Source organism: Pleurodeles waltl, chromosome 3_2, assembly GCF_031143425.1.
Source record: "Pleurodeles waltl isolate 20211129_DDA chromosome 3_2, aPleWal1.hap1.20221129, whole genome shotgun sequence".
Lineage (NCBI taxonomy): Eukaryota > Metazoa > Chordata > Amphibia > Caudata > Salamandridae > Pleurodeles > Pleurodeles waltl.
In genome coordinates this window covers 186,931,722-186,953,754 of record NC_090441.1, presented here as the reverse complement: position 1 = coordinate 186,953,754, position 22,033 = coordinate 186,931,722, and the positions used below count along the sequence as shown (strand labels likewise).

The 22,033-nt window shown below is 48.9% G+C and overlaps 1 protein-coding gene across 1 annotated transcript in view; it reads left to right on the top strand.

Moving 5' to 3' along the window:
• The window catches only part of NHEJ1 (non-homologous end joining factor 1), a 563,453-nt gene that overhangs the window by 500,166 nt on the left and 41,254 nt on the right, over positions 1 to 22,033 (top strand). The window contains exon 7 of the mRNA XM_069227136.1: positions 17,979 to 18,106. Coding sequence (XP_069083237.1) covers positions 17,979 to 18,106 — 128 coding nt within the window. The remainder of the gene's footprint in view (positions 1 to 17,978; positions 18,107 to 22,033) is intronic.

The window sequence follows — 22,033 nt, the reverse complement described above, 5'->3', positions numbered from 1 at the left end:
CAAATCGTCACCTGTTGCGGTAACGTTCTTTCCCCCTCCTCTAATCCCCCTCCCCCACGCAACAGACGAAATTAGTATATATTTGGCCTCACATTGCTGCTTCCAATGTGAAGTTTGACAGGTTATCCATAGTAAAGGCTTTATTGTTTCCAAAACATGTGGCACTGGCATCTGCCCGCAAGACCTATGCGCTCCAAGTGGCGAGGTCATCTGCAGAAATACAGTCCTTTTTTAAAAACAAACTTTCCGAGACACTCTGGTGAACTCATGGGATTAATTTTTAACACGTTTAGAACTACAGGGATTGCACATTTTTTAAGGCTGTTGGTTCTGGTTTCATCGCCACTTTCTCCTCTATATTTGTCATACTTTCAGCCATACACTCAATATTTTCAAGTATTTTGGGGGGCTTTCCAATTACTTTGGCTATAATAGGTGACATCTTGATGTTTTTTATTCTCAGTGGCTGTCCCATCGCAACAAGAAGGACTGATGGCGCTTCACCAGCGCATCTGTGTAATGAACACATGATGCAACATTTCGGAGCTCCACTCCTGGAAGAACTGGAGTGGAGTTAGCCTTTCTCATTTAAACCAGTGTTGGATTGTGTGCAGCCCGTATTTTATTGCCTCTTGTGCCCTTTCAAATGTGCACTAAGAGCTTGTCTTTCTACACGGTGCTTGCTTTCATTGGACGCCGATCTGTTGATGTTCTCGCTGAGGGCTCATTACCAGACATGCGTGTTGAGGGTGAAATTGCTGTGGGAGGCCATTTATGAGCTGCCCTCATGGATCATGCAGTTCTTGCTTCAGTATTGGGCACTATGTGGAATGCTGCTGCCTTCAATTGTGCTGGCCTGTAATTGGGGATTTTCAAAATTACACTTATAAATTCGGTTTCATTGGCGCCACTGCTAGGTTTCTAAATTGACCACTTAAACATTTTTTAATTCACATGCTCAAGTGTGTTTTAACTCATCATAATTGACATTTATGTATATATGCTTTAAAGTATTGCATTTTGGTTGCTTTTAACTTAGGAACTAGGCTGCTTTAGCACTTCTGAGCCAACAAAGGGAGGGTGTTGTTGAGCCATTTTAGTGATGCATCTGGACACGTTATTTTAGCAACTAGGTGTGCTGCTTGTGCACTTTAGCCTAGTAGCTTTTCATTTTATTCGTTTAGAATCAGCCACATTCGTGGTGGTGTTTTATTTTTCTTTATCTTGCTGTCCTTTCCCCTCGGAAAGCATTACATTTCTTCGCACAACATTCTTGCACTCTGTGCTTTCTTCAAGGCTGCAACGAGATAGGATTGTCGGCACAAGTGGTACACTACGTCTCTAACATTCACCGAAGCATGCATAATTTTATGTGGGGACACTTTCTCCGAAAACCAGTTGTTTTATTATAAAAACATTTACCTGTCCAATGCATGTTAGAGAGAGGATCCAGCCAGATGACCACGATCGCACGCTGTCTGACTTTGTTACAGCTGCTCGCTGAGACCACTGGTTCCCTGGCCCATATGGGGATTGTGTCTCTGTAGATAACAGGCTTCTTCACCTCTGTCATACTCTGGTATGGGGGATGATGTCTTCCCAGGGGGAGTCCTGAAGGTCGGATTAGCGCTTATCGTGCTGTGCTCTAACATAGCTTAGGTAGGAATTACTTCTATTGTACATAGTGACAGTATAGTGTGGCTTTTCCTGTGTTTCACTTTTCTTGTCACCATTTTGCTTCTGGTATGTTTCATCATTGTAATTACTGTATTTCATTTTATTTTATCCAAGATGCAGCTGATTCACTAAATCTTATTGAACCATTTCCTGCCTCTGTTTGTCTTTGCATGCACAAGACTGATTTAACTGAGAGAAAAGGATGATATCTGATTCACTATGATTTCCCTGAGAAGTCACAATGTTGTGCTCCCTGTTGCAACAAATCGTCCCTACTTTTGGGCAGAGATGAGATGCTGCTATCTGGACGGAAACTGATTAGGCCGACAGTTTTCACATGGTATGTGACTGGACTCCGTTCCCCACAATTCCGGTGATGCTGCCGGCCAAATCCAGCTGCCTCATTGGTACAATGAGAGCCAACGCAGCAATGTCTGCCCCGCACGCCAACTTCCCTTCTTTGTTTATGCAGATTATACCAAGACTTTTCTACAATTGAGCTACCCATGGCAGATTCTGGGGCTCTTCAAGAGCTGTATGAGAGCCGTAAAAGAGAGACAGTTTTTAATAGGTTTGTCAATAAAAATTTAAATTTAGCTTCTATGATATGCTGAATAGATGTATCTACTTCCTCCATATACCGCTGTTCGACACTATCGAAAGGCGATCTCCAATTTGAAAATCCTTTTCATTTGGATTCTGTTTTGCATCATAATGAAAATTTGACTCTTTCACCTAAAATCTCTGGAGATAATTCCATTTACATAGCAGACCCATGTTATGCATGTGAGACCAAGGGATCTCTGCCTTAATGCAATCCTGATTAGTTAGTGCCTATACCTGATTTTACCCTATGGTTTCAGAGTGCTGTACACAGGGGTCCAGATGCTAGAACCCTTGATGGAACGATGGAACCTGGTGGAACGACTCCTCGGCTCCGGAAATCGCCATCGCCATACCGGACGGCTACAAAATCATCAGAAGAGATCGAACCAACGGAATCGGAGGCGGAATAGCCACCGCTCACAAACCTACCCTCAAAATCCACACCCACTCGGACGACACCCTCAAGACAGCCGAACACCTCCACTTCCAGATCCACACGGACCCCAACACGACCCTCAGAGGAACCCTCATATACCGCCCTCCAGGACCAAGAGCCCCCTTCAGCGACACCGTCGCCGACCTCGCAAGCACCCACGCCCTCGCCTCCACTGATTACATCCTCCTGGGAGATCTAAACTACCATCTGGAAAACGCCAACGACGCCAACACCGCATCACTGACCTCCAACCTCCTCAACCTCGGACTCCACCAGCTAGTCAACACTCCCACCCACATCGCCGGACACACCCTTGACCCCCTCTTCACCTCAAGCAACCACATCTCTTTCAGCCACACCTCCGAACTCCACTGGACCGACCATCACTGCGTCCATTTCACCTATAAGAAAATCACAGAGCAACACCGCATCCAGCTACCTCCTCACTGCCGCTGGGGCAAAGTCACCCAAGACCAACTGACCAGCACCCTCATCAACAACCCTCCACCCGATGCAACCGACCCGAGCACAGCCGCCATCAATCTCCATCAATGGATCCTCGTCTGCGCCAACACCCTTGCCCCACTCAAGAAACCCACTGCAATCCAAGGAAAGAAAAAACCAGCATGGTTCACAGACGATCTAACCACCTCCAAAAGCATCTGCCAGAAGCTCAAAAAGAAATGGATCCAAGAACGCACACCCGACAACCTTGCCACCCTCAAAAACGCCAACCGTGAACACCACCAACGGATCCGCCTCGCCAAGCGCGCCCACTTCACCGAACGCATCAACAACAACGCCCACGACTGCAAAGAACTCTTCGGCATCGTGAAGGAACTCTCCAACCCAAAAGCCAACTCCAACGACATCCCGCCCTCCCAGAAACTCTGCGACGACCTCTCCACCTTCTTCCACCAGAAAATCGCCACCATCCACGACAGCTTCAACACCGGTCCACCGCCAGACCCCACCCCCGACGTCTCCTCCCACGACTGCCGCCTCACCGCCTGGACCCACGTGGACGATGCAGAAACCATAACAACCATGAACACCATCCACTCAGGCTCCCCTACGGACCCTTGCCCTCATCACGTATTCAACTCAGCCAACGCCACCATCGCCCCCGAACTCCGCAAGATCATCAACCTCTCCTTCACCTCCGCCACTTTCCCGGACAGCTGGAAACACGCAGAAATCCAACCCCTCCTCAAGAAACCCAAAGCCGACCCCAACGATCTCAAAAACTTCCGTCCGATCTCTCTCCTCCCTTTTCCAGCTAAAGTCATCGAGAAGATCGTCAACACTCAACTCACCCACTTCCTCGAAGACAACTCCATCCTGGACCCCTCACAATCCGGATTCAGACGAAACCACAGCACTGAGACTGCTCTCCTCGCCGCCACAGATGACATCAGACATCAAATGGACAACGGCGAAACCTCAGCCCTCATCCTCCTCGACCTATCAGCCGCCTTTGACACAGTCTGCCACCGCACCCTACTGACCCGCCTCCAGGAAGCCGGCATCCAAGATAAAGCCCTCCACTGGATCTCATCCTTCCTCTCCGACAGAACTCAGAGAGTCCGTCTCTCCCCTTTCCGCTCCAAAGCGACCAACCTCATCTGCGGCGTCCCCCAAGGATCCTCCCTCAGCCCTACGTTGTTCAACGTCTACATGGCCCCCCTCGCTAAACTGGCCCGCCAACATCATCTCAGCATCATCTCCTACGCCGACAACACCCAGCTCGTCCTCTCCCTGACCAAAGACCCGCTCACCGCCAAAACAAACCTCCACGAGGGACTAAAAGCCATCGCCGATTGGATGAACAACAGTCGCCTGAAACTCAACTCCGACAAGACAGAAGTCCTCATCCTCGGGCGCACTCCCTCGGCCTGGAACGACTCATGGTGGCCCTCCGACCTCGGACCCCCGCCGACCCCTGCCAACCACGCAAGAAACTTCAGCTTCATCCTGGACTCCGCCCTCACCATGTCCAAACAGGTCAGCGCCGTCTCCTCCTCCTGTTTCAACATCCTTCGAATGCTCCTCAGAATCTTCAAGTGGATTCCAACAGAAACCAGAAAGACGGTGACCCAGGCCCTCGTCAGCAGCAGACTTGACTACGGCAACGCACTCTACACAGGCATCCCAACCAAAGACATCAAACGACTCCAACGTATCCAAAATGCCTCCGCCCGACTGATTCTCGACATACCCCGCCGATGTCACATCTCCCCTCACCTGAAGGAACTCCACTGGCTCCCGGTAGACAAGAGGATCACCTTCAAACTCCTCACCCACGCTCACAAGGCGCTTCACAACACCGGACCCTCCTACCTCAACACCAGACTTAACTTCTACACTCCAACACGTCAACTCCGATCCGCCAACCTCGCCCTCGCCATCGTACCCCGAATCCAGCGCAAGACCTCCGGCGGCAGATCCTTCTCCTTCCTCGCCACCAAGACCTGGAACTCTCTCCCCACACCTCTACGCCAGACCCAGGACCTCCTCGCATTCAGAAGGCTCCTCAAGACCTGGCTCTTCGATCGCTAAACAGCAGCGCTCCACGCCCCCCCCCCCCCCTCCCCCCAGCGCCTCGAAACCCTGACGGGTACATAGCACGCTTTATAAATATTGTGATTGATTGATTGATTGATTGATAAGATGGCATTGCAGATTATTGCCTGTGGTGAACACCACCGTATCAGAATCAACATTATTGACAATGGCAGTGCATTCAATAAGTGCTGGTCAGGGATTTGCTGTATGGTTAAAGCACAGTTGCCCGAGGTAGATATACCCTAGGGGGGCGAAACATGTGTCGGCTGTTCCTTCAAGTGTGCATTAATAATATCCTCTGGATTTACTATTTTTGATTCAGCATATCAATCTCAAAACTTAATCTGATAACGGTAGAAGCTTGGAACGTACATATTGGATCTGTAGTGGGTCTGTCAATCCTCTGTAGCCTAATTACATGTAAATTAAATTAACTCAGGGTTAGGGTTATGGTTCACCTTTAGGGTTAGGTAAATGCTACTTCTTAAATTAAGTTTATTTTGTCAACAGTTAGCATTAGATGAAGGTTATCTGCTTCTTAATTCACATAATAAAACTGAGCTTAGTTTAAGGTTAAGACTGACATAATAGTTTGTTTAGAGTTGATTGTTTATTGTAATGTAAGTTAGGGTTAGCATTAAGGAAAGATTAAGATCACTGGTTACATTTTCTTTGATTTCACTTTAAGTGGGGTTACGATTATCATTAGGACAAAACCAACATAAGTTATTTAATAAGGTCTAATATGAGTTTATTCAGTTTTATTTAGGATTTGATTAGTACTAGAATTAGCTTTGGATGAAGGTTATTCATTAGACATAATGTATTTAATTTTGATATAACAAAAGGCAGATATAGGGTTTCCATTAGTTTAACTTTTTACTTAGTTTAATTTAATTTTGTTTTAATTTAATTTAATATAATTTCTTTAATTGAGATTGAGGACTAGCATGGTTCTTAACATAAGGTCACCCATGTAAGTTAATATATTTTGGTGGAAAGGGTTTTATTAGGGTTAAGTTTGGTACTATGGCCAATGTAGTGAGGTCTATATAGTTTTAAATTATATTAAAACCTCTTGTGGTATGCTGCCTCCCCCTGGGACTGCACCCAAGCGAATGATTGTCCGTTTTTTCAATTTTCGCGATAGGGATGCAGTCTTACAAGAGACCCGGACCTGGGAAGATCTCCTGTGTGGAAATGCTAAAGTCCTTCTCATCTCGAACTATACTAAAGAGGTTCAACAACAGCACAGGTCATATCTTGAAGTTAAACAGAAACTCAGGGCAATGAGACTAACATACTGACTACTGTTCCTGTCCCGGCTCAGAGTGGTTCGTGAGGCCGAGGCATGTTTTTTTTTTTAGACACCGGCACCCGCATGGGAATGGCTTATAGAAGAGCGTCTGCTGACCCGCATTGGGCTGAACCCCCTTCCTCTCGGCATTCCTACACAGTTTTTTAAGGGAATTCTCCAGCGTCATACTATACTTACCCTATGGGCTGACACCAATAGAAGACAATTTCCACTTGGTCCCAGACCCCGTGAGGGACACGCCGGGCCCCTCCTCTGTATCCAAATGTGGGGCTGCACGTCAGCTTTCAGACTGGTTGTTATCCTTAGGTCTCTGTGACGTGTGGGGGGGTCTGGCACCTGAGTAGCTGCAATTTACTCACATATCAGCCGCACATCATATATAATCTAGAATAGATCTAAGCCTGGTGCCTGCCATGGAGAGTGGTAACCTCTCTCACATATAAATTCTCCCCAGAGGTATATCTGATCATGCCCCAATTCCTCCAAATCTTGGATCTGCAAGAGAGGGGATTCGTCCTACGTGGGGACTCAAAGCCTGGCATCTGCAAAACAAACCTTGCATCCAATACTTGCAGACTGAACTTCAAGCATACTTCAACATGAATGGTGGCTCAGTTGGATCTCTGGCAGGCCTCTGGGCCGCTGGGAAGACAGTGTAAGGGGTCTTGTCAAAAGTTTTATACGTTCTCAGGAGCAGACAGGTATGGCAAAAATCACACAATTTGAGGTCTCTGGCTTGAACAGACTTTGACAATACAACCCTCAGAAATGGCATTTCGTCAGCTGACACTGTTGCGGGAGGAAATACGCAACCACTTGATGGAGGCAGCCAAGTATCTTTGGTGAGCCTCTGTGGCCGGAGTCTTTGACTGGGGGCATAAGAATAGGAAACTGCTCTACTGGTTGGTCTCCCATCAGCAGTTATCCCGAATAGTGCCCAAAATTGTAGATTTGGAGGGTACTAGAGTGACCACACTCCCGAGATGCCGGAGCATTTCCTAGGTACTACCAGCTACTTTATACCGCATCTCCTGCTGTCGACCCCCAACTACTCGGCTCAATTTCTCAAGGAGGTATCCCTCCACAGGGCTGCCCCTACCAGGGAAAGATTTCCTGGATGAACCTATTACAAGCGCCCAAGTAGCAATGGCGATCTCCTCTCTCGTGTCGGGGTAGACTCTGGGTCCCAACAGCTTCCCAGCCAAATATTATGTGGCGTGTTGAGAGATATTACCACCTAGGCTGCCTGTCCTATACAGTGAAGTGGCCCGCACAAGTGTCTTCCCACTTGGCCGAGACATAGCGCCCATAGTGGTTATTCCAAAGATCCACCCCCCCTCAGGTTTTTGCGGACTACGCCCCATTTCACTTGGAGATATGAAAATTTATGCTACAGTTTTGGCTACCTGCCTTAAGCGAGTGCTGCCCCTTTTAATCCACCCAGACCAATGTGGGTTTATGGCGAACCGAGGAACGCAACACTGTATCCGCTGGCTTGAGGTGGCCTTGGCACACCAGCACCGACTGCCTTCGGATCTAGCGCTACTCTTTGTGGATTTTGAGAAGGCATTCAACTCGGTGAATTGGAACTACCTGCAACTGGTTCTGAGCCGCACCGGTATAGGTCCTAGGTTTCATAGGTTACTTCAAGCATTATAAGTCAACCCCACAGTCCAAGTCCAGATTAATGGTACCCTTTCCAGCTCCTTTCCCATTTGCAGAGGAACCAGTCATATCTGCCCCCTGCACCCCCTCCTCTTTGCCCTGGCTTTTGAGCCATTGGCACAACTCATCAGGAGCGACTGTCTCTTTAAGGGATGGAGATGGGACAATGATGACAAAGACTGCATGGCACTATATGCGGACAGTGTCCTTTATCTGGCAGACCCAGTCACCTCTGGCCTGCGTAGTCTCCACCTTTTGCCATGTTTCAAAGAGACCTCAGAAATCCGAATGAACCCCTCCAAGTCCATTTTGGTACCCCTCGCACCATCGCAAGACTGTTTTGCGTGGCAGAAGGAGGTACTGATCCAGAGGCTTCATTTTAAATGCTTGGGCATTTCGGTGGCGCTTCTACCTGAGATGACCTGGTCCCTAACCCTCCAGCCGCTAACTCGGCGAGCAAATGCAGTTCTGCTGGGATGGAGGTCCCTCCCATTGAATGTTATGGGCCACATGGCGCTCTTTAAGATGACTATCCTCCCAAGATTCATGTACATCTTTCAGGGTATATATCGATTCCAATGACAAGTCCATGGTTCTGCACACTGGACAGGGTCACAACATCCTTCCTTCTGGGGGGGGGGGGGGGGCAGACATAGACTGGCAATACATCACTGTCAGAGAGGCCAATATTATGGTGGGTTGGGGCTGCCTAATCTATATCTTTATTCCTGGCAACCCAACTCCTTGTCCTACATGACTCGTCCAATGGGGGGTGGTCAGAGCAGGCTTATTGTCTTGAACTCAAGACCCTTAGCTTCCCTCAGATACTGGATATACTTTATGGCTCCCTGATCCCTAATACCATAGCTCTAGGGACCCAGATTGTTTTCACGATGTGGAGGGCAGCTCTGCGTCACACTTGATGGATGAATATCCTGACCCAGCAGACCACTTTGGAGAGGTGCCTGGCTTCGGGAATCAGCAGTACTGAAAGCCTTCGACAGATCGGATCTTCTGGGCATCTCTCACCTCTGGGACATGTGGAAGGGAAGGCACGTGTTAATTTCAAGACCTGCAAGTGACCTACTGTTAGAAATGGGGTCTTTGGTTGGCAGTCAGGTTACCCCCTGTCCAAGCAAGGACCCTCACTCTAGTCAGGGTAAGTCACACCCAATCCAAATTATCCTGTGCTCACCCTCTGGTAGCTTGGCACTGAGCAGTCAGGCTTAACTTAGAAGGCAATGTCTAAAGTATTTGTGCAATAAATCATACAATAACACAATATAGCACCACAAAAATACACCACACAGTGTTTACAAAAATATAATATTTATCTGGATATTTGCAGGTCAAAACGATCAAAGATGCAATAAGAAAATGTAAGGATATCACTGAAAAGTGATACTAAAGTGTCTTAAGTCTTTTAAAAGCAAACAAAGTCTCTTTCAAAGTCAAAGTACCTGGTTTTGCGTGAAGAATCTCCGCAAAGGGCTGCAAAGGAGGAGAAGCGAGGAAACAAAGGGGTGTGCATCGATTTCTCGGGTCGCACACGGTCGATGCGTCATTTAGTTTCCACGCAGGGACGGCTGGTTGTCGATTTCCGGCGCTCGGTCGTGGATCCTCTTCGGGTTGCCGGGTTTTCAGACGCCCCGTGGTCTGTGCGTGGAATCCTAGGCTTGTGACAAGCTCTGCGTCGTTCCGGTGTGTGGTGCGGGGAAATTTCTCCCTCACGGCAGGCGCTGCATCAATTTTCCCTCTGGAAGTCGGGCGGCGTCCCAGGTCGGCTGTGCGTCAATCTGGTGGGCCGTGCGCCGAAGTTCCGGTCGTACCGCAGGCGCTGTGTCGATCTTTTCCTTGCAAAGTCGAGCGGCGGCGTCCCGGTTCGGCGTGCGGTGAATTTTTCACTGCGGGACACGCTGTGCATCATTTTTGGTAAGCTGTGCGTCTAATTTTCGCCGCACAAGAGGTCCAGTTGCAAGAGAGAAGTCTTTTTGGTCCTGAGACTTCAGGGAACAGGAGGCAAGCTCTATCCAAGCCCTTGGAGAGCACTTCTTCACCACAGCCAGGGAACAGCAAGGCAGCAGGGCAACAGCAAGGCAGCAGTCCTTCACAGAAAGCAGTCAGGTGAGTCCTTTGGTCAGCCAGGCAGTTCTTCTTGGCAGGATGCAGGTTCTGGTTACAAGTTTCTTCTCCAGGAAGTGTCTGAGGTGGTAGGGCAGAGGCCCTAATTTTATACCCAAATGTGCCTTTGAAGTGGGGGAGACTTCAAAGAGTGGCTTAGAAGTGCACCAGTCCCCTTTCAGTTTAATCCGGTCTACCAGGGTCCCAGTAGGGGGTGTGGCAGTCCTTGTGTGAGAGCAGGCCCTCCACCCTCCCAGCCCAGGAAGATCCATTCAAAATGCAGATGTATGCAAGTGAGGCTGAGTATCCTGTGTTTGGGGTGTGTCTGAGTGAATGCACAAGGAGATGTCAACTAAACCCAGCCAGACGTGGATTGTAAGGGACAGAAAGATTTAAGTGCAGAGAAATGCTCACTTTCTAAAAGTGGCATTTCTAAAATAGTAATACTAAATCCAACTTCACCAGTCACAGGATTTTGTATTACCATTCTGGCCATACTAAATATGACCTTCCTACTCCTTTCAGATCAGCAGCTACCACTCCAACAATGTATGAGGGCAGCCCCAATGTTAGCCTATGAAGGGAGCAGGCCTCACAGTAGTGTAAAAACGAATTTAGGAGTTTTACACTACCAGGACATGTAAACTACACAGGTACATGTCCTGCCTTTTACCCACACAGACCCTGCCCTAGGGTTTACCTAGGGCATACCTTAGGGGTGACTTATATGTAGAGAAAGGGGAGTTTTAGGCTTGGCAAGTACTTTTAAATGCCAAGTCGAATTGGCAGTGAAACTGCACACACAGGCCTTGCAATGGCAGGCCTGAGACAAGGTTAAGGGGCTACTTAAATGGGTGGCACAGTCAGTGCTGCAAGTCGACTAGTAGCATTTGAGCTACAAGCCCTAGGCACATACAGTGCCTTCTACTTGGGACTTTAAATTAAATAGTCCAATTGGGTATGATCCACTGTTACCATGCACTTTAGCACTGGTTAGTAGTGGTAAAGTGCGCAGAGTCTAAAAAACAGCAAAAACAGTGTCCAAAAAGTGGAGAGAGGCAGGCAAAAAGTTAGGGGTGACCACCCTAAGGCTGTCAGGTCTAACATCTACCAACTCTCCCACACCCAATTCTACAAGTATCTCCAACTCTGCCAGGCACTACATACACCCATAACAAGCACTGATCTGTTTCTGGAGTACAGTCCACTGGAAGCCAAGTTACTTACGAGGGCGCTGGGGAAAGGGGGAATATCCCAAATATACAAAATATTGATTAGCAATGCCCCAGGTGATCTGAACCATATCAGGGACAGATAGGAATGATGGCTGGGTCATTTGGAAGATGATGACTGGTGCGACGCCCTAATGGCCCCCAGAGTTATTACTATGTTCTCCCACGTTAGGATAATGCAAACATATTACTTGTATGATGCCTGCCTCTCCCCGGCTAGATTGCACCGAGCTGGGTTCCATCCCGAACCTGCATGCCCTAGATGCGGGACTACTCCTGCGGACTTCTATCATATGACATGGACATGTCCTCCCATCCACCGATACTGGGTAAGGATTCGTGATGATCTCACTGAGACGATGGGTTGGGAGGTCCCGGTATCCCCCACAATGGTGCTGTTGGGGGTGATGGAGGGCATGGGAGGTACAAGAGCCGGCCGCTCTTGTGTAGGAACTGCTTTGTTAATGGACTAGAGAGACACTGCGGCGGGCTGGAACACGTCCGCACCACCGACCCTCTCGAAATGGAGACGAGGGGTGGCCTGGTGCGCACGGCAGCAGAAACCAGTTTCGGAGGCGCTGGGAAAAATACTAAAATATGAGTGTGAAATGGTTTGGCCGAATGGCTTTGTAGTGGCAAGTATGAAGGATGCGAGGGAGCCGGATTTCATGTTAATATCTTTTATTCTTGCCACAAGAAATAAGGCCCACGAGCAGCCGGCCGGCCGCAACACCGCGCTTTGTTCGCGCCTCTGCCTTTCCGCCGCGTCGCCCCCTGACGTCACGACCGTCCTCGCTACGGATTGGTCGTGGCGTCATGAGGCGCCTAAACATAGAAGACAGACCAGTTCTGTCCCTCCGGCCTCGTACGTTAACTCACGTACGACATCTCCCTTTTCAACAGAACAAGAAAACTTAAGGAACTTCACCTCATAACAAAATCTTCGAACCTCTTGGGTGCTCGGATACGCCTAATTGGCCTGCTCGGAGTAACATACTGAAGTGAATTCGCCTTGACGGCGCACGCATCCTCTCGGCTTGACCCCTTTACATTGTGACTGTCGCTCTCCACAGATTCGGGCCTGCAACCATTCTGTCCTGAGGCAGCCGTCAAGCCACGCCATGCCTTCTCGCATCGCTCTGCACTCCCCTGTCCACTTATTCCTGGCCTGGAAGGCGTATTCGCACATTCCTCCTCATCAATGACTACATCCCTGGCTTCGTGAGTTTGCCACTCGTCAACATCATCCGTGCATTCGGCCCCATCCACACGGACATCTTTCATGATGATTTTCTCTTGACCAGCCTTGAGCCTAACTATGTCGTCCTTGCTCCGCCACCCCGCTCCTTCCAGACAGACTGCCCCTCTTGTCACTCCTTGCACACGCACCGGGGTTTGAAACACAGACTCCCCCTTCATCACCCTGTTGGGTTTCTTCACCAATACCCAATCCCCTTGCGCTATATTTTTAGTTTTGGCTCTATTCACCATGTCAGCGTACCTCTTATTGTTTTCCTGTTTGGCCACTATTCTTGCTTTGACTCTCAACCTCTCATCAGATTCTGCCTCAATTTCCCGGTTCATGTCATACCACTTATTGAATTTGGGGGTAAGCTCACTCATGCATCTTCTCCCTCTCATCAAATAAAACGGAGTGTGTCCAGTAACCTCACTGGGCGTGTTGTGGAAAGTGTTCACCTTGTCCGCCAGAAACGCTTTCACATTCATGTTGGAAGCGATCGCCTGTTGCACGCCCTCTTTGAGGAATCTATTCATACGCTCAACCTGCCCATTGCTCTTCGGGCTGTACAGCGGGGTCTTCTCCTGCTTAATCCCCAACCTGGACAGAAAATCTGTCATCTGCCTGGACACTAGCTGGGTGCCGTTGTCCGACACCATGATCTTCGGCTGTCCCTCAATCGCGAAAATTTTCGTCAATGCCTTGATCACTCGTTCAGTGGTAACTTCCCTGACGAACTTGTAGTGAATCCATTTGGAGAAGTAATCCGTAAGGACGATGAGATGTATACACTCGTCAGGTAGCATTGTAAATGGGCCCGCAAAATCAATGGCAATCTTGTTCCACGGGCCGGCAGGTATGTCCACCAGCTGCAACTCTCCTTTTGTCGTCTTCCAGTGCTTATCGACCCTTAAGCACGGTCCACACCGATCAATGAATCTGCTGACGTCGCTGCACATCCCTGGCCACCAGTAGTACTGCTTGAGGAGATTATTTGTAGCGGTATTGCCCGGGTGGCCTTTATGGGCAATCCTGATTAGCTTGTCTCTTAAACTTTGCGGAGGTACAAACAGCTCGTGTCTCTTCACAAAGCCGCCTTCGATGGTGAGTTCGGAACTAATCTGTTGGAAACTTCTGAGTGCCCCGTGCAAGTTCCGGATAGGGGGCCAATGAGCCTTCATGTGGTCCATCACCCTCCGCATAGTCACGTCCTTCTCCTGAGCCGTCAACCATTCTTCCTCTGATATGGATCCCTCGCACATGGCTGTTGCGTCAACCATTGCCACAACGCACTCCGTGTCGTCCAGAGAATCATTCTCCTCATCCGGGATCGGTATGCGAGATAGGCAATCCGCCCTGCAGTTGAGACCCCCTTTGCTGTGTCTGACGGTGAAGTGATATTCTTGCAACTTAGACAGTAGACGTAGGAGCCTTGAGCTGGCTTTGCCATTGCCACGTCCTTCACCGTCCATCATGTATATCAAGGGTTTGTGGTCGGTGACTAATTCGAACTCCCTGCCCCACAAATAATTTCTCAGTTTCTCCACGGCCCAGACGCACGCGAGCGTCTCCCGCTCGATGGTGCTGTAGTGCTTCTCTGCTTCGCTCAATGACCGCGATATAAATGCAACAGTGTTCTCCTTCTTCCCTTGGAATTGGCAAAACACTGCACCGATTCCCTTGGCACTAGCGTCAACCGTGATTACATTCCGGAGGTCCTTGTTGTACGGTCGTAATACTGGGGCCACGGCGATTGCCTGTTTGACGGATTCGAAGGCAGTGCTTTGTTCCTGTGTCCACGTATATTTTTCGTTCTTCCGTAGCAGGTTCCTTAGAGGCTCCACAGTGGTTGCGTATCCTTGCATGAACTTGGAATAGTATTCGCTGAGTCCCAGGAACGATCGCAAGGCGTCTTTGTCTCCTGGGCAAGGGGCATCTCGTATGGCCCTCACTAAATCATCTTTCGGCGCAATGCCATTTGGGGTAAGCACATGCCCTAAGTATTCTATCTTGTCTTCCATGAATTTGCACTTGTCTTTGGAGACTGTCATCCCCCTTTTTTGTAGCACCTCCAACACTCTGCGCAGCAGTTCTAAGTGCCCCATCTCGTCTTCCGTGTGTATCAGAATGTCGTCCTGAAATGCTTCAACCCCCTTCATATCGCAGAAGAGGAGGTCCATTAGCTTTTGAAAGACGCCCGAGGCCGATGCAAGGCCGAATGGAAGACGGATGTACCTGTATGCTCCAAACGGGGTAATAAAGGTGGTAAGTTCCTTGGATTCCTCCGTGAGACATACCTGGTGGTATGCAGACTTCAGGTCTATCAGGGTGAAAAACTTCGATCCTGCTGTGGCCGACAATATCTCCTGAATGTTGGGCAGTGGATGGCAGTTCACCAGGATATTTCTGTTCAGTGATCGCAGGTCTACACACAACCGAATGTCCCCTGTCCTCTTCTTCTTGGACACCACGATTGCGGACACCCATTCTGATGCACCTGCTTCCTCTATTACTCCTTCCCTTTTCAGCTTATCAAGAACAGCCTTAAGCTCCCCCCTTACAGAAAGAGGAATCGTTCTGACTTTGTGCTTTATTGGTAGGGCACCCTTTTTTAACCGTATATCATGCACAAATCCTCTTACACACCCTACCTTGTTTTCAAAAACGGAGTCAAACATTTCGAGGACCTCAGCTAATCCATAATGTAAATCATCAGGCTGCACATAATTGACCCAGTCATCTCTCAGAACTATGGGATCTTCTGCCCCAGGGACTAGCATCACACCTAGCTTCGCCAGGTCCTTCCATCCCACAAGGCTCCTCCCATTTTCAGCCACATATATCTTTGTTCTCACAGTGCGCCCTCGAAAGGTGAGGGAGTCCCAGAAGTAACCTTTCATCACTATGTCGTGTTCCCCGAAGGCCTTTGGACTCACATCCGTCTCATGCAGTCGTACATCTTGCCACTTCGAATCAAATGTCCTATCAGAGATCAGGGTAAAGGGGGAACCAGAATCAGCCGTAAATGGCAATTTTATCACACCAATCATGACGGAGCCAATGGGACCCTTCACTCTACCGTCCTCACCATCAATGGACAACACCATATCCGCATCAGTGTCACTCTCGCTTACCGAGCTCACTTTCATGCCCGTATTATATTTTTTTGCTTTACATACTGCCGCAAAGTGGCCCAACTTCCTGCATTTAGAACAGCTTTTGTGCACGGCAGGGCAGGCCCTGCTATCCGCTAAGTGATCCTTTGACCCACATCTAGACGAGCTGCCTCCTGCCTCCCCCTCTATCACTCGCCGCCCTGTCTGAAGTCTTGGGCACATGTTTACGGCTGTCCTGTACATAGAACACATTTGAAGCCTGACTAGTGTTCGCCAGTTCCTTGGAAGATACCATGGAGCGTTCCACTGCCTTTGCAATGGCAATTACGTCCTTCAGTGAAGGATTCCTGCATTAAAGCAAACGTTCCTGCACTTTCTTTGAATGGCAGTAGAACACCACCTGATCTCTAATGTACGTATCAGTCATCGCTGCAAATTCACAATCTTGAGCTAGAACACGTAGACATGCAATATACTCTTCGATAGTCTCTCCTTCCTCTTGTTTCCGCAGTGCGAATTTATGGCGCCCCACCATGATGTTGCACTCCTCTGCATACTGCAACTCAAGCCGCCGTACAGCCTCCTGGTACTCATTCAGCGGAGCTGTGGCTCCATGGGGATTCACATAAACCGGCAGGCTATCGAAAACCTCTTGTCCAGCCTTCCCCAACAGTCCGAATAACAAAGACTTTTTCCGTTCGGGGCTATACCCCTGACCATCAATTGAGATAAAATAGTTCTCAAATGCGCGCAGCCATCCTTTCCACTTCATGCATGGCTTACCAGGAGAGTCCAGGAAGAGAGGAGGCACGCAGATATGACCTGTCTGCGACATGGCCGGAAAGCGGGTGCCACACTTGGAAGGACCGCGTGATACAGGTGCAGCATCCACTATGGGAGGCTACTGGGCTGCGCAGAACGGTAGGAGTCGTCAAAATCAATCGTGTGGAGATCGCAGCATCAGCGCCTTAGGGGTTGCATGTAGTCTCACGTGAAGAGATATCGGCGCTTTCCACTGGCCTCCCGAAACACCAGGTAAGGTGGACTACACTCGTGGGCCTTGGTAGAAGCTGTGACCCTCGTCGCCATTTGTAGTGGCAAGTATGAAGGATGCGAGGGAGCCGGATTTCATGTTAATATCTTTTATTCTTGCCACAAGAAATAAGGCCCACGAGCAGCCGGCCGGTCGCAACACCGCGCTTTGTTCGCGCCTCTGCCTTTCCGCCGCGCCGCCCCCTGACGTCACGACCGTCCTCGCTACGGATTGGTCGTGGCGTCATGAGGCGCCTAAACATAGAAGACAGACCAGTTCTGTCCCTCCGGCCTCGTACGTTAACTCACGTACGACAGGCTTGAGAGTTAGTTGGGGTGATGTCCCATTGCTGATGTTGTTCTATGCATATGTGGTGTGTGTGGAAGGAAACTAACGTGACTGTAAACTGATATTGTTGCACTGGCTCTGTGAATTGTTGTGCCTTGCCCTTTTTCGTTTTAAAGTTAAAACTTTTTTATTAAAAAAAAAAACCCTCTTGTGGAAGCGGTGGTGGTGAATGTAGTGGCAGGTTAGTGGACTTCAAGCTACTGACACCCATCCATTCTTGAGCACCTGTGCTGGCTGCTAGTGAGGAAACCTTCCCATTCTGAAACCTCTCGGTGGCTCATGGAGTGTTTCTGAAAACAGGGCGCTCTGATGCAGAGTGGGCATCAGTGGGCTCTGGCCCACGCCTGCAGCCTGTGGGGGTCTCTTCCTTCCAATGCGCAGAAGCCCCCCTCCTGGACACATACCTCAGAGCGGGCTCTCAATCCAACCCCAAGCCAAGAGGCCAAGAGAGGGGGCGATGGCACTGAAAATGAATGACATGTTCCACAAACTGCTCTTTTGCAAACACAGGCCCGTTCTGAACGTGGTTACTGTAACTGCAGATAATCTATTCATGCTCAGTGCTGAAGAACCTGAGGTTTGCGTCTTCACTGAGGTCTTTCTGTCTCCGACACCTTCCAGGCGATGCCAAGAACCACGATCCGGCCTCGCCAGCAGAGCCCGAGGAGCAGGACACGAGCGGACCGGAGCCTCAGCAGGCCCAGGCGGAGGACACCCCCAGAGAGGCATCGCCGGCTCCGGCTGCGGAGGTAGGTGACGTCCCGAGGGAGAACAAAGGTAACGAGAGCCTGAGCTGTTCCAAGGTCCGAGGGGGGAGAAGGGACTGGGATGGAGGTAACACGTGCTGTAGGATGGGAGACAGGTGGCAGATGGGAAGAGGGAAGTTCGAGCCTTGAGACAGAAGTAAAAGAGGGATAGGGAATGACCATGAGCACTACAGAGGAACGATGCGGGCGGAAGAGATAGGAGGTGGTGGTGGGAGAAGGGATAGTGGAGGAAGGGGGAGGGGGGCACAGCATCAGCCGCCTATGGATGTCACTACATGATCGTGGGACTGCTCCGGGGAATAACGGAGCCGCTAGAGGGCGCTCTTGAGTCACGGTATGACTGAGATGTAACTAGGGCTTCACCTGGGAGGGGCGTAATGTAACTACACCGAGGGAGTAATGTAACTACACCAAGGGAGTAATGTAACTACACCAAGGGCATCATTCACCTGGGAGGGGCGTAATGTGGTCCACCAAGGGCATCATTCACCGGGAGGGGCATAATGAAAGTACACCAAGGGCATAATTCATCCGGGAGGGGCATAATGTAACTACACATATGGCATAATTCATCCATGAGGAGCATAATGAAAGTACACCAAGGGCATAATTCATCCGGGAGGGGCATTATGTAACTACACCCAGGGCATAATTCACCTGTGAGGGGCATAATATGCTACACCAAGGGCATAATTCATCCAGGACGGTCATAATGAAACTACACCAAGGACATCATTCATCCAGGAGGGGCATAATGTAACTACACCAAGGGCATAATTCATCTGGGAGGGGCATAATGTAACTACACCAAGGGCATAATTCATCTGGGAGGGGCATAATGTAACTACACCTAGGGCAAAATTCATCCAGGACGGTCATAATGAAACTACACCAAGGACATCATTCATCCAGGAGGGGCATAATGTAACTACACCAAGGGCATAATTCATCTGGGAGGGGCATAATTTAACTACACCTAGGGCAAAATTCACCTGGGAGGGGCATAATATGCTTTACCAAGGGCATCATTCATCCAGGAGGGGCATAATGTAACTACACCAAGGGCATAATTCATCTGGGAGGGGCATAATGTAACTACACCTAGGGCAAAATTCACCTGGGAGGGGCATAATATGCTTTACCAAGGGCATCATTCATCTGGGAGGGGCATAATGTAACTACACTAAGCCAGTGGTTCAGGTGGGCGAGATCGGCGGGGCACGACGTGGCCAGACTTTTATGATTTATGAAACACCATTCCCCTATTTTTTGTAAAAAGACAACCGTCCTGGACAGTTAATTCTGACAGAATGCGTGGAAGACGGCAGACAGCTAAAGAGCCTTCCTGCCAGGGTGCTGCTGCCTGAAAGAAATGCAAATGTGCACTAGAGTTAATCTGCAAATGAAAAGGATGCTTTGGAGCCGGTACTGGCTTTAACTGACCTAATCACTGGAAGGTTTGTGATGACACAGATTTATTTGTCTTTCAGTGGTAGTGCAAAGAGTTAACAACTGGGCTGTGAAGTGCCTGCTTTCAATTGTAATTGTATTTGTATGGCACTTACCACCCCTGACGGCGTTGAAGAGACAGTAATGTAAAAGAAATTGTATTATGTACAGTCTAGATACGGCTAAAATCTATATTTTTGGAAGCACCATTTTATCTTAAACATTTTGTTGCAGTTTATCTTATACTGTGTGTAATGCACGTTTAAAATAATAAATTACACATTCACAGTGCTTTCTGTCACAGGCTGGGACCTCGTAGCACTAAAAATATACAAGTCATTACTCTCCACTGCACCAACCAAGATTTGATTCTGTGGCTGTCTGGTTCCACACAGACCTCTTGGTGCATTAACTAATGGAGCTTTCATAATATACTATCATGCCCCAATGCGTAACTTTTTTTTTTACATTTATTTTTCATTTAAGCTGCATGATATTTTATATGTAGCTACCTGATGGTGAAAGACCCAAAAAAGTACAGAACTTTTTTTTTTTTTGGCACACCTTTGACCCCACCCCCATGCTCACTGACCCGCCCCTACTGCCATACTTCTTTTAATGCACTTCAGTCGCTGCACTAAGGGCATAATTACTCTGGGAGGGGCATAATGTAGCTACTCTAAGGACATCATTTGTCTGGGGAGGGACATAATTACTCTAGAGGGTAATTAAGCTATGGTAAGGCCATGATTAATTTGGGGAGGAGCATTATTGAGCTACACTCAGTGAATAATTATTCATAAGAGGCATGTACTTAAGGTGCCCATAGAGATAGAGGAGACCTCGAGAAGAATAGTGTACTGCCTATTCGGCTGGAGCAGGCACACTATTTACATGCTTCAGGGGCATCAGTGAGTGGCACCAATTGCTCATTTGGCACCACTGTGGGCAATCCTGTAGCTGTGCTGTGCACACAGTTAAGGATGCTAAGAATGCACCTGAGTTGCACAGGGCAGCTATGATCTTCACGTAAGCAAAGCCTGATGGGTTACTTCAACTGTGCCAAAGGCGCGGTGGCACAGCCTGCTGGCATACTTGGGCCACACATGCCTTGAGTATCATCTGGACCACTTGTGGTGAGCTCCAGGGACTTTACTGAGGACAGAGGCAGAAATAAACAGCATCCGAGGATAAGGCGAGCGGAGCCACAGGGCTTTATAAGGCAGCTCCATGGTCATAACGAGCATCCCACTGGCACAAGGGAGCAGCCCCTTGACGCAACCCCTTTGGACAGCACCCAGATGTTAAAGGGCAAAGTATCTGGAGCCCTGCACATGATGGAGGAAGTTCCAATGTGACTTTGTGTTGACAACAGCAGATCTTATAGGATTTTTACTGCCAGAGGACCTCTGAAGAGTATTATGTCTGCTGCCCGATTGCTCCTGTGGCATAAAGTGAGCTGCCTGTGGACATGATAGGGGGTCTGATCCTGGTGCTGACTGGATCCCGCAGACCCAGGATTGAATCCCAGCTTAGGAACCTTACTGAAAATTGTGTCATTCTGGGCAAATAACGTAATCTCCCTTGGTGTCGACCCTCACCGCCGCCTCCCCCGCAACCTTATAATGTGCAACACTACCCTTGCTTGCTAGCTGGGTTCGCAGATTAATACCAAGATGAACGCATGTAGGTGTATATCTATATGTCTGTTTCAGGTCACAGCCAGTGGCTGGCTTCCGTAGGTACTTGGGCTGTCCAGGGCCCTGACTACTGTCCCGTAAGATGGAAGCTGGTTCCAGCACCCTTATTCTTTCACTACACGTCTCTGACACCCACGCACGGTTCCCAGCATTAACCACAAAACACTTCAAGTCCCACCATGACTCAGATGTAGTGTTGCTATATTTGAACTGTTGGGTGCAGGTGGGACCCCTAACATAACATAACGTGTATTTGTAAAGCGCAGGTATAACCCGAGTGTATCAAGGCACTGAATAACAGATGTTTATTGTTACCCAACTCAATGGTACTCATTTAATTGACCTCAGAAGGATGAAAGGCTGAGCAGACCCACCGGGATTTGAACCTCTGACCATTAGGTCGAACACTTGTCCCTACAGTGGATGCATTAATCCACTGAGCCACCAGACCTGGCAATCCCAGCAGCGCTCTTTTTTAGGGGCCAGTACTTAATTTTCATCATTAGACTTTGAGCAAGAGAGACAAAGGGAAACCAGGAAGAGAAATATGAGGGCTGAAAATCCACAGGGGAAGAAATCAGGCTCGCAAAGAGCCTGCAAGAGTGAGATAAGGGGGCAGGAGGAGTCTGGTGGTGGAAGAAGGAGGCATGAGGTGGAAACAAGACTATGCCGCAGGGGCGTCATGAACCCCTACTTTAGCAGCTTGAGTGGGGGTGGATGGTGCTGTTTGACAATTGTTTGAAGTAAGGGTTATTATGGA